The sequence below is a fragment of the Cetorhinus maximus genome, chromosome 31 (assembly GCF_964194155.1).
Source record: "Cetorhinus maximus chromosome 31, sCetMax3.hap1.1, whole genome shotgun sequence".
Classification (NCBI taxonomy): Eukaryota; Metazoa; Chordata; class Chondrichthyes; order Lamniformes; family Cetorhinidae; genus Cetorhinus; species Cetorhinus maximus.
The window spans coordinates 4,767,994-4,786,951 of record NC_135909.1 but is presented as its reverse complement, the minus strand read 5'-3'; the positions used below and the strand labels follow the sequence as shown (position 1 = coordinate 4,786,951).

Sequence of the window (18,958 nt, the reverse complement as noted above, 5' to 3'; positions counted from 1 at the left end):
TGGAGTGTGACTGGAACCTGGAGAGGGACTGGAACCTGGAGTGGGACTGGAACTAGGAGAGGGACTGGAACCTGGAGTGGGTCTGGAACCAGGAGAGGGACAGGAACCTGGAGTGGGACTGGAAACTGGAGTGAGACTGGAACCTGGAGTGAGACTGGAACCTGGAGTGGGACTGGAAACTGGAGTGAGATACGAACCTGGAGTGGTACTGGAACCTGGAGTGGGACTGGAACGTGGAGTGGGAGTCGAACCTGGAGAGGGACTGGAAACTGGTGTGAGACTGGAACCTGGAGAGGGACTGGAACCTGGTGTGAGACTGGAACCTGGAGAGGGACTGGAACCTGGGGTGGGACTGGAAGCTGGAGTGAGATTGGAACCCGGAGTGGGACTGGAACCATAGAGGGATTGGAGCCTGGAGTGAGACTGGAACCTGGAGAGGGACTGGAACCTGGAGTGAGACTAGAACCAGTAGAGGGACTGGAACCTGGGGTTGGACTGGAACCAGGAGAGGGACTGGAACCTGGAGTGGGACTGGAAACTGGAGTGAGACTGGAACCTGGAGTGAGACTGGAACCTGGAGTGGGACTGGAACCTAGAGTGAGACTGGAACCTGGAGAGGGACTGGAACCTGGAGAGGGGCTGGAACCTGGAGTAAGACTGGAACCTGGATTTGGACCGGAACCTGGAGTTGGACTGGAAACTGGAGTGGGGCTGGAACGTGGAATGGGACTGGAACCTGCAGTGAGACTGGAATCTGGAGTGGGACTGGAACCTGGAGTGAGACTGGAACCTGAAGTGGGCCAGGAAGCTGGAGTGAGACTGGGACCTGGAGTGGGACTTGGAACTGGAGTGGGACTGGAACCTGGAGTGGGACTGGACCCTGGAGTGAGACTGAAACCTGGAGTGGGACTGGAACCTGTAGTGGGAGTGGACCCTGGAGTGAGAGTGGAACCTGGAGTGAGACTGGAACATGGAGTGGGAGTGGAAACTGCAGTGAGACTGGAACCTGGATTGAGACTGGAACCTGGAGTGAGACTGGAACCTGGAGTGGGACTGGAACCTGGAGAGGGAGCTGGAACCTGGAGAAAGACTCGAACCTGTAGTGAGACTGGAACCTGGAGTGGGACTGGAACCTGGAGTGGGAGTGGAAACTGGAGTGAGACTGCAACCTGGAATGAGACTGGAACCTGGAGTGAGACTGGAACCTGGAGTGGGACTGGAACCTGGAGTGGGAGTCGACCTGGAGATGGAGTCGCTCCGGGAGTGAGACACTAACCTGGATGGAGACTGGCTCCTGGAGTAGGACTGGAACCTGGAGTGAGATATGAGCCTGTAGATGGACTGGAACCTGGAGTGGACTGGAACGTGGAGAGGGACTGGAACCAGGAGAGGGACTAGAACCTGGAGAGGGACTGGAACCTGGAGTGGGACCGGAACCTGGAGTGGGACTGGAACCTGGAGTCGGACCGGAACCTGGAGTGAGACTGGAACATGGAAAATGACTGGAACCTGGAGTGGGACTGGAAACTGGAATGGGACTGGAACCTGGAGTGGGACTGGAACCTGGAGTGAGACACGAACCTGGAGTGAGACTGGAACCTGGAGTGGGACTGGAACCTGGAGTGGGACTGGAACCTGGAGTGAGACACTAACCTGGATGGAGACTGGCTCCTGGAGTAGGACTGGAACCTGGAGTGAGATATGAGCCAGGAGATGGACTGGAACCTGGAATGGACTGGAACCTGGAGAGGGACTGGAACCTGGAGAGGGACTAGAACCTGGAGAGGGACTGGAACCTGGAGTGGGACCGGAACCTGGAGTGAGACTGGAACCTGGAGTGAGACTGGAACCTGAAGTGGGCCAGGAAGCTGGAGTGAGACTGGGACCTGGAGTGGGACTTGGAACTGGAGTGGGACTGGAACCTGGAGTGGGACTGGAACCTGGAGTGAGACTGGAACCTGGAGTGGGAGTGGACCCTGGAGTGAGACTGAAACCTGGAGTGAGACTGGAACATGGAGTGGGAGTGGAAACTGGAGTGAGACTGGAACCTCGATTGAGACTGGAACCTGGAGTGAGACTGGAACCTGGAGTGGGACTGGAACCTGGAGTGGGAGCTGGAACCTGGAGAAAGACTCGAACCTATAGTGAGACTGGAACCTGTAGTGAGACTGGAACCTGGAGAGGGACTGGAACCTGGATTGAGACTGGAACCTGGAGTGAGACTGGAACATGGAGTGGGAGTGGAAACTGGAGTGAGACTGGAACCTGGATTGAGACTGGAACCTGGATTGAGACTGGAACCTGGAGTGAGACTGGAACCTGGAGTGAGACTGGAACCTGGAGTTGGACTGGAACCTGGAGTGGGAGTCGACCTGGAGAGGGAGTCGCTACGGGAGTGAGACACTAACCTGAAAGGAGACTGGCTCCTGGAGTAGGACTGGAACCTGGAGTGAGATATGAGCCAGGAGATGGACTGGAACCTGGAATGGACTGGAACCTGGAGAGGGACTGGAACCTGGAAAGGGACTAGAACCTCGAGAGGGACTGGAACCTGGAGTGGGACCGGAACCTGGAGTGGGACTGGAACCTGGAGTCGGACCGGAACCTGGAGTGAGACTGGAACCTGGAAAATGACTGGAACCTGGAGTGGGACTGGAAACTGGAATGGGACTGGAACCTGGAGTGGGACTAGAACCTGGAGTGAGACACGAACCTGGAGTGGTACTGGAACCTGGAGTGGGACTGGAACCTGGAGTGGGACTGGAACCTGGAGTAAGACTGGAACCTGGAGTGAGACTGGAACCTGGAGTGGGACTGGATCCTGGAGTGAGACTGGACCCTGGAGAGGGACTGGAACCTGAAGAGGGGCTGGAACCTGGAGTAAGACTGGAACCTGGAGTGGGACTGGAACCTGGAGTGGGACTGGAAACTGGAGTGGGACTGAAACGTGGAGAGGGACTGGAACCTGGAGTGAGACTGGAATCTTGAGTGGGACTGGAACCTGGAGTGAGACTGGAACCTGGAGTGGGCCAGGAACCTGGAGTAAAACTGGAACCTGGAGTGAGGCTGGAACCTGGAGTGGGACTGGAACCTGGAGTGAGACTGGAACCTGGAGTGGCACTGGAACCTGGAGAGGGACTGGAACCTGGAGTGAGACACGAACCTGGAGTGGTACTGGAATCTGGAGTGGGACTGGAACCTGGAGTGGGACTGGAACCTGGAGTGAGAAAGGAACCTCGAGTGGGACTGGAACTTGGAGTCGGATTCGAAGCTGAAGTCAGACACGAACCTGGAGTGGGACTGGAACCTGGAGAGGGACTGGAACCTGGAGTGAGACTGGAACCTGGAGAGGGACTGGAACCTGGGGTGGGACTGGAAGCTGGAGTGAGATTGGAACCCGGAGTGGGACTGGAACCTCTAGAGGGATTGGAGCCTGGAGTGAGACTGGAACCTGGAGAGGGACTGGAACCTGGAGTGGGACTGGAACCTGGAGAGGGACTGGAACACGGAGTGGGACTGGAACCTCAAGAGGGACTGGAGCCTGGAGTGTGACTGGAACCTGGAGAGGGACTGGAACCTGGAGTGGGACTGGAACTAGGAGAGGGACTGGAACCTGGAGTGGGTCTGGAACCAGGAGAGGGACAGGAACCTGGAGTGGGACTGGAAACTGGAGTGAGACTGGAACCTGGAGTGAGACTGGAACCTGGAGTGGGACTGGAAACTGGAGTGAGACACGAACCTGGAGTGGTACTGGAACCTGGAGTGGGACTGGAACATGGAGTGGGAGTCGAACCAGGAGAGGGACTGGAACCTGGTGTGAGACTGGAACCTGGAGAGGGACTGGAACCTGGTGTGAGACTGGAACCTGGAGAGGGACTGGAACCTGGGGTGGGACTGGAAGCTGGAGTGAGATTGGAACCCGGAGTGGGACTGGAACCATAGAGGGATTGGAGCCTGGAGTGAGACTGGAACCTGGAGAGGGACTGGAACCTGGAGTGAGACTAGAACCAGTAGAGGGACTGGAACCTGGGGTTGGACTGGAACCAGGAGAGGGACTGGAACCTGGAGTGGGACTGGAAACTGGAGTGAGACTGGAACCTGGAGTGAGACTGGAACCTGGAGTGGGACTGGAACCTAGAGTGAGACTGGAACCTGGAGAGGGACTGGAACCTGGAGAGGGGCTGGAACCTGGAGTAAGACTGGAACCTGGATTTGGACCGGAACCTGGAGTTGGACTGGAAACTGGAGTGGGACTGGAACGTGGAATGGGACTGGAACCTGCAGTGAGACTGGAATCTGGAGTGGGACTGGAACCTGGAGTGAGACTGGAACCTGAAGTGGGCCAGGAAGCTGGAGTGAGACTGGGACCTGGAGTGGGACTTGGAACTGGAGTGGGACTGGAACCTGGAGTGGGACTGGACCCTGGAGTGAGACTGGAACCTGGAGTGGGACTGGAACCTGGAGTGGGAGTGGACCCTGGAGTGAGAGTGGAACCTGCAGTGAGACTGGAACATGGAGTGGGAGTGGAAACTGCAGTGAGACTGGAACCTGGATTGAGACTGGAACCTGGAGTGAGACTGGAACCTGGAGTGGGACTGGAACCTGGAGAGGGAGCTGGAACCTGGAGAAAGACTCGAACCTGTAGTGAGACTGGAACCTGGAGTGGGGCTGGAACCTGGAGTGGGAGTGGAAACTGGAGTGAGACTGCAACCTGGATTGAGACTGGAACCTGGAGTGAGACTGGAACCTGGAGTGGGACTGGAACCTGGAGTGGGAGTCGACCTGGAGATGGAGTCTCTCCGGGAGTGAGACACTAACCTGGATGGAGACTGGCTCCTGGAGTAGGACTGGAACCTGGAGTGAGATATGAGCCTGTAGATGGACTGGAACCTGGAGTGGACTGGAACGTGGAGAGGGACTGGAACCTGGAGTGGGACCGGAACCTGGAGTGGGACTGGAACCTGGAGTCGGACCGGAACCTGGAGTGAGACTGGAACATGGAAAATGACTGGAACCTGGAGTGGGACTGGAAACTGGAATGGGACTGGAACCTGGAGTGGGACTGGAACCTGGAGTGAGACACGAACCTGGAGTGAGACTGGAACCTGGAGTGGGACTGGAACCTGGAGTGGGACTGGAACCTGGAGTGAGACACTAACCTGGATGGAGACTGGCTCCTGGAGTAGGACTGGAACCTGGAGTGAGATATGAGCCAGGAGATGGACTGGAACCTGGAATGGACTGGAACCTGGAGAGGGACTGGAACCTGGAGAGGGACTAGAACCTGGAGAGGGACTGGAACCTGGAGTGGGACCGGAACCTGGAGTGAGACTGGAACCTGGAGTGAGACTGGAACCTGAAGTGGGCCAGGAAGCTGGAGTGAGACTGGGACCTGGAGTGGGACTTGGAACTGGAGTGGGACTGGAACCTGGAGTGGGACTGGAACCTGGAGTGAGACTGGAACCTGGAGTGGGAGTGGACCCTGGAGTGAGACTGGAACCTGGAGTGAGACTGGAACATGGAGTGGGAGTGGAAACTGGAGTGAGACTGGAACCTCGATTGAGACTGGAACCTGGAGTGAGACTGGAACCTGGAGTGGGACTGGAACCTGGAGTGGGAGCTGGAACCTGGAGAAAGACTCGAACCTATAGTGAGACTGGAACCTGTAGTGAGACTGGAACCTGGAGAGGGACTGGAACCTGGATTGAGACTGGAACCTGGAGTGAGACTGGAACATGGAGTGGGAGTGGAAACTGGAGTGAGACTGGAACCTGGATTGAGACTGGAACCTGGATTGAGACTGGAACCTGGAGTGAGACTGGAACCTGGAGTGAGACTGGAACCTGGAGTTGGACTGGAACCTGGAGTGGGAGTCGACCTGGAGAGGGAGTTGCTACGGGAGTGAGAGACTAACCTGAAAGGAGACTGGCTCCTGGAGTAGGACTGGAACCTGGAGTGAGATATGAGCCAGGAGATGGACTGGAACCTGGAATGGACTGGAACCTGGAGAGGGACTGGAACCTGGAGAGGGACTAGAACCTGGAGAGGGACTGGAACCTGGAGTGGGACCGGAACCTGGAGTGGGACTGGAACCTGGAGTCGGACCGGAACCTGGAGTGAGACTGGAACCTGGAAAATGACTGGAACCTGGAGTGGGACTGGAAATTGGAATGGGACTGGAACCTGGAGTGGGACTAGAACCTGGAGTGAGACACGAACCTGGAGTGGTACTGGAACCTGGAGTGGGACTGGAACCTGGAGTGGGACTGGAACCTGGAGTAAGACTGGAAGCTGGAGTGAGACTGGAACCTGGAGTGGGACTGGATCCTGGAGTGAGACTGGACCCTGGAGAGGGACTGGAACCTGGAGAGGGGCTGGAACCTGGAGTAAGACTGGAACCTGGAGTGGGACTGGAACCTGGAGTGGGACTGGAAACTGGAGTGGGACTGAAACGTGGAGAGGGACTGGAACCTGGAGTGAGACTGGAATCTTGAGTGGGACTGGAACCTGGAGTGAGACTGGAACCTGGAGTGGGCCAGGAACCTGGAGTAAAACTGGAACCTGGAGTGAGGCTGGAACCTGGAGTGGGACTGGAACCTGGAGTGAGACTGGAACCTGGAGTGGCACTGGAACCTGGAGAGGGACTGGAACCTGGAGTGAGACACGAACCTGGAGTGGTACTGGAATCTGGAGTGGGACTGGAACCTGGAGTGGGACTGGAACCTGGAGTGAGAAAGGAACCTCGAGTGGGACTGGAACTTGGAGTCGGATTCGAACCTGAAGTCAGACACGAACCTGGAGTGGGACTGGAACCTGGAGAGGGACTGGAACCTGGAGTGAGACTGGAACCTGGAGAGGGACTGGAACCTGGGGTGGGACTGGAAGCTGGAGTGAGATTGGAACCCGGAGTGGGACTGGAACCTCTAGAGGGATTGGAGCCTGGAGTGAGACTGGAACCTGGAGAGGGACTGGAACCTGGAGTGGGACTGGAACCTGGAGAGGGACTGGAACCTGGAGTGAGACTGGAACCTGGAGTGGGACTGGAACCTGGAGAGGGAGCTGGAACCTGGAGAAAGACTCGAACCTGTAGTGAGACTGGAACCTGGAGTGGGACTGGAACCTGGCGTGGGAGTGGAAACTGGAGTGAGACTGGAACCTGGATTGAGACTGGAACCTGGAGTGAGACTGGAACCTGGAGTGAGACTGGAACCTGGAGTGGGACTGGAACCTGGAGTGGGAGTCGACCTGGAGATGGAGTCGCTCCGGGAGTGAGACACTAACCTGGATGGAGACTGGCTCCTGGAGTAGGACTGGAACCTGGAGTGAGATATGAGCCTGTAGATGGACTGGAACCTGGAGTGGACTGGAACGTGGAGAGGGACTGGAACCAGGAGAGGGACTAGAACCTGGAGAGGGACTGGAACCTGGAGTGGGACCGGAACCTGGAGTGGGACTGGAACCTGGAGTCGGACCGGAACCTGGAGTGAGACTGGAACATGGAAAATGACTGGAACCTGGAGTGGGACTGGAAACTGGAATGGGACTGGAACCTGGGGTGGGACTGGAACCTGGAGTGAGACACGAACCTGGAGTGAGACTGGAACCTGGAGTGGGACTGGAACCTGGAGTGGGACTGGAACCTGGAGTGAGACACTAACCTGGATGGAGACTGGCTCCTGGAGTAGGACTGGAACCTGGAGTGAGATATGAGCCAGGAGATGGACTGGATCCTGGAATGGACTGGAACCTGGAGAGGGACTGGAACCTGGAGAGGGACTGGAACCTGGAGTGAGACTGGAACCTGGAGAGGGACTGGAACCTGGGGTGGGACTGGAAGCTGGAGTGAGATTGGAACCCGGAGTGGGACTGGAACCTCTAGAGGGATTGGAGCCTGGAGTGAGACTGGAACCTGGAGAGGGACTGGAACCTGGAGTGGGACTGGAACCTGGAGAGGGACTGGAACCTGGAGTGGGACTGGAAACTGGAGTGAGACTGGAACCTGGAGTGAGACTGGAACCTGGAGTGGGACTGGAACCTAGAGTGAGACTGGATCCTGGAGAGGGACTGGAACCTGGGGTTGGACTGGAACCAGGAGAGGTACTGGAACCTGGAGTGGGACTGGAAACTGGAGTGAGACTGGAACCTGGAGTGAGACTGGAACCTGGAGTGGGACTGGAACCTAGAGTGAGACTGGAACCAGGAGAGGGACTGGAACCTGGAGAGGGGCTAGAACCTGGAGTAAGACTGGAACCTGGATTTGGACTGGAACCTGGAGTTGGACTGAAAACTGGAGTGGGACTGGAACGTGGAGAGGGACTGGAACCTGCAGTGAGACTGGAATCTGGAGTGGGACTGGAACCTGGAGTGAGACTGGAACCTGAAGTGGGCCAGGAAGCTGGAGTGAGACTGGGACCTGGAGTTGGACTTGGAACTGGAGTGGGACTGGAACCTGGAGTGGGACTGGACCCTGGAGTGAGACTGGAACCTGGAGTGGGACTGGAACCTGGAGTGGGAGTGGACCCTGGAGTGAGAGTGGAACCTGGAGTGAGACTGGAACATGGAGTGGGATTGGAAACTGCAGTGAGACTGGAACCTGGATTGAGACTGGAACCTGGAGTTAGACTGGAACCTGGAGTGGGACTGGAACCTGGAGAGGGAGCTGGAACCTGGAGAAAGACTCGAACCTGTAGTGAGACTGGAACCTGGAGTGGGACTGGAACCTGGAGTGGGAGTGGAAACTGGAGTGAGACTGGAACCTGGATTGAGACTGGAACCTGGAGTGAGACTGGAACCTGGAGTGAGACTGGAACCTGGAGTGGGACTGGAACCTGGAGTGGGAGTCGACCTGGAGATGGAGTCGCTCCGGGAGTGAGACACTAACCTGGATGGAGACTGGCTCCTGGAGTAGGACTGGAACCTGGAGTGAGATATGAGCCTGTAGATGGACTGGAACCTGGAGTGGACTGGAACGTGGAGAGGGACTGGAACCAGGAGAGGGACTAGAACCTGGAGAGGGACTGGAACCTGGAGTGGGACCGGAACCTGGAGTGGGACTGGAACCTGGAGTCGGACCGGAACCTGGAGTGAGACTGGAACATGGAAAATGACTGGAACCTGGAGTGGGACTGGAAACTGGAATGGGACTTGAACCTGGGGTGGGACTGGAACCTGGAGTGAGACACGAACCTGGAGTGAGACTGGAACCTGGAGTGGGACTGGAACCTGGAGTGGGACTGGAACCTGGAGTGAGACACTAACCTGGATGGAGACTGGCTCCTGGAGTAGGACTGGAACCTGGAGTGAGATATGAGCCAGGAGATGGACTGGATCCTGGAATGGACTGGAACCTGGAGAGGGACTGGAACCTGGAGAGGGACTAGAACCTGGAGAGGGACTGGAACCTGGAGTCGGACCGGAACCTGGAGTGAGACTGGAACCTGGAGTGAGACTGGAACCTGAAGTGGGCCAGGAAGCTGGAGTGAGACTGGGACCTGGAGTGGGACTTGGAACTGGAGTGGGACTGGAACCTGGAGTGGGACTGGAACCTGGAGTGAGACTGGAACCTGGAGTGGGAGTGGACCCTGGAGTGAGACTGGAACCTGGAGTGAGACTGGAACATGGAGTGGGAGTGGAAACTGGAGTGAGACTGGAACCTCGATTGAGACTGGAACCTGGAGTGAGACTGGAACCTGGAGTGGGACTGGAACCTGGAGTGGGAGCTGGAACCTGGAGAAAGACTCGAACCTATAGTGAGACTGGAACCTGTAGTGAGACTGGAACCTGGAGTGAGACTGGAACCTGGAGAGAGACTGGAACATGGAGTGGGAGTGGAAACTGGAGTGAGACTGGAACCTGGATTGAGAATGGAACCTGGATTGAGACTGGAACCTGGAGTGAGACTGGAACCTGGAGTGAGACTGGAACCTGGAGTGGGACTGGAACCTGGAGTGGGAGTCGACCTGGAGAGGGAGTCGCTACGGGAGTGAGAGACTAACCTGAAAGGAGACTGGCTCCTGGAGTAGGACTGGAACCTGGAGTGAGATATGAGCCAGGAGATGGACTGGAACCTGGAATGGACTGGAACCTGGAGAGGGACTGGAACCTGGAGTGGGACTGGAACCTGGAGTGAGACTGGAACCTGGAGAGGGACTGGAACCTGGAGAGGGACTAGAACCTGGAGAGGGACTGGAACCTGGAGTGGGACCGGAACCTGGAGTGGGACTGGAACCTGGAGTCGGACCGGAACCTGGAGTGAGACTGGAACCTGGAAAATGACTGGAACCTGGAGTGGGACTGGAAACTGGAATGGGACTGGAACCTGGAGTGGGACTAGAACCTGGAGTGAGACACGAACCTGGAGTGGTACTGGAACCTGGAGTGGGACTGGAACCTGGAGTGGGACTGGAACCTGGAGTAAGACTGGAACCTGAAGTGAGACTGGAACCTGGAGTGGGACTGGATCCTGGAGTGAGACTGGACCCTGGAGAGGGACTGGAACCTGGAGAGGGGCTGGAACCTGGAGTAAGACTGGAACCTGGAGTGGGACTGGAACCTGGAGTGGGACTGGAAACTGGAGTGGGACTGAAACGTGGAGAGAGACTGGAACCTGGAGTGAGACTGGAATCTTGAGTGGGACTGGAACCTGGAGTGAGACTGGAACCTGGAGTGGGCCAGGAACCTGGAGTAAAACTGGAACCTGGAGTGAGGCTGGAACCTGGAGTGGGACTGGAACCTGGAGTGAGACTGGAACCTGGAGTGGCACTGGAACCTGGAGAGGGACTGGAACCTGGAGTGAGACACGAACCTGGAGTGGTACTGGAATCTGGAGAGGGACTGGAACCTGGAGTGGGACTGGAACCTGGAGTGAGAAAGGAACCTGGAGTGGGACTGGAACTTGGAGTCGGATTCGAACCTGAAGTCAGACACGAACCTGGAGTGGGACTGGAACCTGGAGAGGGACTGGAACCTGGAGTGAGACTGGAACCTGGAGAGGGACTGGAACCTGGAGTGGGACTGGAACCTGGAGAGGGACTGGAACCTGGAGTGGGACTGGAAACTGGAGTGAGACTGGAACCTGGAGTGAGACTGGAACCTGGAGTGGGACTGGAACCTAGAGTGAGACTGGATCCTGGAGAGGGACTGGAACCTGGGGTTGGACTGGAACCAGGAGAGGGACTGGAACCTGGAGTGGGACTGGAAACTGGAGTGAGATTGGAACCTGGAGTGAGACTGGAACCTGGAGTGTGACTGGAACCTAGAGTGAGACTGGAACCTGGAGAGGGACTGGAACCTGGAGAGGGGCTGGAACCTGGAGTAAGACTGGAACCTGGATTTGGACCGGAACCTGGATTTGGACTGAAAACTGGAGTGGGACTGGAACGTGGAGAGGGACTGGAACCTGCAGTGAGACTGGAATCTGGAGTGGGACTGGAACCTGGAGTGAGACTGGAACCTGAAGTAGGCCAGGAAGCTGGAGTGAGAATGGGACCTGGAGTGGGACTTGGAACTGGAGTGGGACTGGAACCTCGAGTGGGACTGGAACCTGGAGTGAGACTGGAACCTGGAGTGGGACTGGAACCTGGAGAGGGAGCTGGAACCTGGAGAAAGACTCAAACCTGTAGTGAGACTGGAACCTGGAGTGGGAGTGGACCCTGGAGTGAGACTGGAACCTGGAGTGAGACTGGAACATGGAGTAGGAGTGGAAACTGGAGTGAGACTGGAACCTGGATTGAGACTGGAACCTGGAGTGAGACTGGAACCTGGAGTGGGACTGGAACCTGGAGAGGGAGCTGGAACCTGGAGAAAGACTCGAACCTGTAGTGAGACTGGAACCTGGAGTGGGACTGGAACCTGGAGTGAGACTGGAAACTGGAGTGAGACTGGAACCTGGAGTGAGACTGGAACCTGGAGTGAGACTGGAACATGGAGTGGGAGTGGAAACTGGAGTGAGACTGGAACCTCGATTGAGACTGGAACCTGGAGTGAGACTGGAACCTGGAGTGGGACTGGAACCTGGAGTGGGAGCTGGAACCTGGAGAAAGACTCGAACCTATAGTGAGACTGGAACCTGTAGTGAGACTGGAACCTGGAGTGAGACTGGAACCTGGAGAGAGACTGGAACATGGAGTGGGAGTGGAAACTGGAGTGAGACTGGAACCTGGATTGAGAATGGAACCTGGATTGAGACTGGAACCTGGAGTGAGACTGGAACCTGGAGTGAGACTGGAACCTGGAGTGGGACTGGAACCTGGAGTGGGAGTCGACCTGGAGAGGGAGTCGCTACGGGAGTGAGAGACTAACCTGAAAGGAGACTGGCTCCTGGAGTAGGACTGGAACCTGGAGTGAGATATGAGCCAGGAGATGGACTGGAACCTGGAATGGACTGGAACCTGGAGAGGGACTGGAACCTGGAGTGGGACTGGAACCTGGAGTGAGACTGGAACCTGGAGAGGGACTGGAACCTGGAGAGGGACTAGAACCTGGAGAGGGACTGGAACCTGGAGTGGGACCGGAACCTGGAGTGGGACTGGAACCTGGAGTCGGACCGGAACCTGGAGTGAGACTGGAACCTGGAAAATGACTGGAACCTGGAGTGGGACTGGAAACTGGAATGGGACTGGAACCTGGAGTGGGACTAGAACCTGGAGTGAGACACGAACCTGGAGTGGTACTGGAACCTGGAGTGGGACTGGAACCTGGAGTGGGACTGGAACCTGGAGTAAGACTGGAACCTGAAGTGAGACTGGAACCTGGAGTGGGACTGGATCCTGGAGTGAGACTGGACCCTGGAGAGGGACTGGAACCTGGAGAGGGGCTGGAACCTGGAGTAAGACTGGAACCTGGAGTGGGACTGGAACCTGGAGTGGGACTGGAAACTGGAGTGGGACTGAAACGTGGAGAGAGACTGGAACCTGGAGTGAGACTGGAATCTTGAGTGGGACTGGAACCTGGAGTGAGACTGGAACCTGGAGTGGGCCAGGAACCTGGAGTAAAACTGGAACCTGGAGTGAGGCTGGAACCTGGAGTGGGACTGGAACCTGGAGTGAGACTGGAACCTGGAGTGGCACTGGAACCTGGAGAGGGACTGGAACCTGGAGTGAGACACGAACCTGGAGTGGTACTGGAATCTGGAGAGGGACTGGAACCTGGAGTGGGACTGGAACCTGGAGTGAGAAAGGAACCTGGAGTGGGACTGGAACTTGGAGTCGGATTCGAACCTGAAGTCAGACACGAACCTGGAGTGGGACTGGAACCTGGAGAGGGACTGGAACCTGGAGTGAGACTGGAACCTGGAGAGGGACTGGAACCTGGAGTGGGACTGGAACCTGGAGAGGGACTGGAACCTGGAGTGGGACTGGAAACTGGAGTGAGACTGGAACCTGGAGTGAGACTGGAACCTGGAGTGGGACTGGAACCTAGAGTGAGACTGGATCCTGGAGAGGGACTGGAACCTGGGGTTGGACTGGAACCAGGAGAGGGACTGGAACCTGGAGTGGGACTGGAAACTGGAGTGAGATTGGAACCTGGAGTGAGACTGGAACCTGGAGTGTGACTGGAACCTAGAGTGAGACTGGAACCTGGAGAGGGACTGGAACCTGGAGAGGGGCTGGAACCTGGAGTAAGACTGGAACCTGGATTTGGACCGGAACCTGGATTTGGACTGAAAACTGGAGTGGGACTGGAACGTGGAGAGGGACTGGAACCTGCAGTGAGACTGGAATCTGGAGTGGGACTGGAACCTGGAGTGAGACTGGAACCTGAAGTAGGCCAGGAAGCTGGAGTGAGAATGGGACCTGGAGTGGGACTTGGAACTGGAGTGGGACTGGAACCTCGAGTGGGACTGGAACCTGGAGTGAGACTGGAACCTGGAGTGGGACTGGAACCTGGAGAGGGAGCTGGAACCTGGAGAAAGACTCAAACCTGTAGTGAGACTGGAACCTGGAGTGGGAGTGGACCCTGGAGTGAGACTGGAACCTGGAGTGAGACTGGAACATGGAGTAGGAGTGGAAACTGGAGTGAGACTGGAACCTGGATTGAGACTGGAACCTGGAGTGAGACTGGAACCTGGAGTGGGACTGGAACCTGGAGAGGGAGCTGGAACCTGGAGAAAGACTCGAACCTGTAGTGAGACTGGAACCTGGAGTGGGACTGGAACCTGGAGTGAGACTGGAAACTGGAGTGAGACTGGAACCTGGAGTGAGACTGGAACCTGGAGTGGGACTGGAACCTGGAGTGGGAGTCGACCTGGAGAGGGATTCGCTCCGGCAATGAGACACTAACCTGGATGGAGACTGGCTCCTGGAGTAGGACTGGAACCTGGAGTGAGACATGAGCCTGGAGATGGACTGGAACCTGGAGTGGACTGGAACCTGGAGAGGGACTGGAACCTGGAGAGGGACTGGAACCTGGAGTGGGACTAGAACCTGAAGAGGGACTGGAACCTGGAGTGGGACTGGAACCTGGAGTGGGACTGGAACCTGGAGTCGGACCGGAACCTGGAGTTTGACTGGAACCTGGAGTGGGACTGGAACCTGGAGTGGGACTGGAACCTGGAATGCGACTGGAACCTGGAGAGGGGCTAGAACCTGGAGTAAGACTGGAACCTGGATTTGGACTGGAACCTGGAGTTGGACTGAAAACTGGAGTGGGACTGGAACGTGGAGAGGGACTGGAACCTGCAGTGAGACTGGAATCTGGAGTGGGACTGGAACCTGGAGTGAGACTGGAACCTGAAGTGGGCCAGGAAGCTGGAGTGAGACTGGGACCTGGAGTTGGACTTGGAACTGGAGTGGGACTGGAACCTGGAGTGGGACTGGACCCTGGAGTGAGACTGGAACCTGGAGTGGGACTGGAACCTGGAGTGGGAGTGGACCCTGGAGTGAGAGTGGAACCTGGAGTGAGACTGGAACATGGAGTGGGATTGGAAACTGCAGTGAGACTGGAACCTGGATTGAGACTGGAACCTGGAGTTAGACTGGAACCTGGAGTGGGACTGGAACCTGGAGAGGGAGCTGGAACCTGGAGAAAGACTCGAACCTGTAGTGAGACTGGAACCTGGAGTGGGACTGGAACCTGGAGTGGGAGTGGAAACTGGAGTGAGACTGGAACCTGGATTGAGACTGGAACCTGGAGTGAGACTGGAACCTGGAGTGAGACTGGAACCTGGAGTGGGACTGGAACCTGGAGTGGGAGTCGACCTGGAGATGGAGTCGCTCCGGGAGTGAGACACTAACCTGGATGGAGACTGGCTCCTGGAGTAGGACTGGAACCTGGAGTGAGATATGAGCCTGTAGATGGACTGGAACCTGGAGTGGACTGGAACGTGGAGAGGGACTGGAACCAGGAGAGGGACTAGAACCTGGAGAGGGACTGGAACCTGGAGTGGGACCGGAACCTGGAGTGGGACTGGAACCTGGAGTCGGACCGGAACCTGGAGTGAGACTGGAACATGGAAAATGACTGGAACCTGGAGTGGGACTGGAAACTGGAATGGGACTTGAACCTGGGGTGGGACTGGAACCTGGAGTGAGACACGAACCTGGAGTGAGACTGGAACCTGGAGTGGGACTGGAACCTGGAGTGGGACTGGAACCTGGAGTGAGACACTAACCTGGATGGAGACTGGCTCCTGGAGTAGGACTGGAACCTGGAGTGAGATATGAGCCAGGAGATGGACTGGATCCTGGAATGGACTGGAACCTGGAGAGGGACTGGAACCTGGAGAGGGACTAGAACCTGGAGAGGGACTGGAACCTGGAGTGGGACCGGAACCTGGAGTGAGACTGGAACCTGGAGTGAGACTGGAACCTGAAGTGGGCCAGGAAGCTGGAGTGAGACTGGGACCTGGAGTGGGACTTGGAACTGGAGTGGGACTGGAACCTGGAGTGGGACTGGAACCTGGAGTGAGACTGGAACCTGGAGTGGGAGTGGACCCTGGAGTGAGACTGGAACCTGGAGTGAGACTGGAACATGGAGTGGGAGTGGAAACTGGAGTGAGACTGGAACCTCGATTGAGACTGGAACCTGGAGTGAGACTGGAACCTGGAGTGGGACTGGAACCTGGAGTGGGAGCTGGAACCTGGAGAAAGACTCGAACCTATAGTGAGACTGGAACCTGTAGTGAGACTGGAACCTGGAGTGAGACTGGAACCTGGAGAGAGACTGGAACATGGAGTGGGAGTGGAAACTGGAGTGAGACTGGAACCTGGATTGAGAATGGAACCTGGATTGAGACTGGAACCTGGAGTGAGACTGGAACCTGGAGTGAGACTGGAACCTGGAGTGGGACTGGAACCTGGAGTGGGAGTCGACCTGGAGAGGGAGTCGCTACGGGAGTGAGAGACTAACCTGAAAGGAGACTGGCTCCTGGAGTAGGACTGGAACCTGGAGTGAGATATGAGCCAGGAGATGGACTGGAACCTGGAATGGACTGGAACCTGGAGAGGGACTGGAACCTGGAGTGGGACTGGAACCTGGAGTGAGACTGGAACCTGGAGAGGGACTGGAACCTGGAGAGGGACTAGAACCTGGAGAGGGACTGGAACCTGGAGTGGGACCGGAACCTGGAGTGGGACTGGAACCTGGAGTCGGACCGGAACCTGGAGTGAGACTGGAACCTGGAAAATGACTGGAACCTGGAGTGGGACTGGAAACTGGAATGGGACTGGAACCTGGAGTGGGACTAGAACCTGGAGTGAGACACGAACCTGGAGTGGTACTGGAACCTGGAGTGGGACTGGAACCTGGAGTGGGACTGGAACCTGGAGTAAGACTGGAACCTGAAGTGAGACTGGAACCTGGAGTGGGACTGGATCCTGGAGTGAGACTGGACCCTGGAGAGGGACTGGAACCTGGAGTGGGCCAGGAACCTGGAGTAAAACTGGAACCTGGAGTGAGGCTGGAACCTGGAGTGCGACTGGAACCTGGAGTGAGACTGGAACCTGGAGTGGCACTGGAACCTGGAGAGGGACTGGAACCTGGAGTGAGACACGAACCTGGAGTGGTACTGGAATCTGGAGAGGGACTGGAACCTGGAGTGGGACTGGAACCTGGAGTGAGAAAGGAACCTGGAGTGGGACTGGAACTTGGAGTCGGATTCGAACCTGAAGTCAGACACGAACCTGGAGTGGGACTGGAACCTGGAGAGGGACTGGAACCTGGAGTGAGACTGGATCCTGGAGAGGGACTGGAACCTGGGGTTGGACTGGAACCAGGAGAGGGACTGGAACCTGGAGTGGGACTGGAAACTGGAGTGAGATTGGAACCTGGAGTGAGACTGGAACCTGGAGTGTGACTGGAACCTAGAGTGAGACTGGAACCTGGAGAGGGACTGGAACCTGGAGAGGGGCTGGAACCTGGAGTAAGACTGGAACCTGGATTTGGACCGGAACCTGGATTTGGACTGAAAACTGGAGTGGGACTGGAACGTGGAGAGGGACTGGAACCTGCAGTGAGACTGGAATCTGGAGTGGGACTGGAACCTGGAGTGAGACTGGAACCTGAAGTAGGCCAGGAAGCTGGAGTGAGAATGGGACCTGGAGTGGGACTTGGAACTGGAGTGGGACTGGAACCTCGAGTGGGACTGGAACCTGGAGTGAGACTGGAACCTGGAGTGGGACTGGAACCTGGAGAGGGAGCTGGAACCTGGAGAAAGACTCAAACCTGTAGTGAGACTGGAACCTGGAGTGGGAGTGGACCCTGGAGTGAGACTGGAACCTGGAGTGAGACTGGAACATGGAGTAGGAGTGGAAACTGGAGTGAGACTGGAACCTGGATTGAGACTGGAACCTGGAGTGAGACTGGAACCTGGAGTGGGACTGGAACCTGGAGAGGGAGCTGGAACCTGGAGAAAGACTCGAACCTGTAGTGAGACTGGAACCTGGAGTGGGACTGGAACCTGGAGTGAGACTGGAAACTGGAGTGAGACTGGAACCTGGAGTGAGACTGGAACCTGGAGTGGGACTGGAACCTGGAGTGGGAGTCGACCTGGAGAGGGATTCGCTCCGGCAATGAGACACTAACCTGGATGGAGACTGGCTCCTGGAGTAGGACTGGAACCTGGAGTGAGACATGAGCCTGGAGATGGACTGGAACCTGGAGTGGACTGGAACCTGGAGAGGGACTGGAACCTGGAGAGGGACTGGAACCTGGAGTGGGACTAGAACCTGAAGAGGGACTGGAACCTGGAGTGGGACTGGAACCTGGAGTGGGACTGGAACCTGGAGTCGGACCGGAACCTGGAGTTTGACTGGAACCTGGAGTGGGACTGGAACCTGGAGTGGGACTGGAACCTGGAATGCGACTGGAACCTGGAGAGGGGCTAGAACCTGGAGTAAGACTGGAACCTGGATTTGGACTGGAACCTGGAGTTGGACTGAAAACTGGAGTGGGACTGGAACGTGGAGAGGGACTGGAACCTGCAGTGAGACTGGAATCTGGAGTGGGACTGGAACCTGGAGTGAGACTGGAACCTGAAGTGGGCCAGGAAGCTGGAGTGAGACTGGGACCTGGAGTTGGACTTGGAACTGGAGTGGGACTGGAACCTGGAGTGGGACTGGACCCTGGAGTGAGACTGGAACCTGGAGTGGGACTGGAACCTGGAGTGGGAGTGGACCCTGGAGTGAGAGTGGAACCTGGAGTGAGACTGGAACATGGAGTGGGATTGGAAACTGCAGTGAGACTGGAACCTGGATTGAGACTGGAACCTGGAGTTAGACTGGAACCTGGAGTGGGACTGGAACCTGGAGAGGGAGCTGGAACCTGGAGAAAGACTCGAACCTGTAGTGAGACTGGAACCTGGAGTGGGACTGGAACCTGGAGTGGGAGTGGAAACTGGAGTGAGACTGGAACCTGGATTGAGACTGGAACCTGGAGTGAGACTGGAACCTGGAGTGAGACTGGAACCTGGAGTGGGACTGGAACCTGGAGTGGGAGTCGACCTGGAGATGGAGTCGCTCCG

The 18,958-nt window shown here is 56.9% G+C and overlaps 2 protein-coding genes across 2 annotated transcripts in view; both read right to left on the bottom strand.

Moving 5' to 3' along the window:
• The window catches only part of nrxn2b (neurexin 2b), a 1,731,499-nt gene that overhangs the window by 939,831 nt on the left and 772,710 nt on the right, over positions 1-18,958 (bottom strand). The window lies entirely within an intron of this gene.
• LOC144670204 (uncharacterized) overlaps positions 1-18,958 on the bottom strand; it is a 242,057-nt gene that overhangs the window by 88,621 nt on the left and 134,478 nt on the right. Inside the window, 1 exon segment of the mRNA XM_078532690.1 lies at positions 10,461-10,516. Coding sequence (XP_078388816.1) covers positions 10,461-10,516 — 56 coding nt within the window.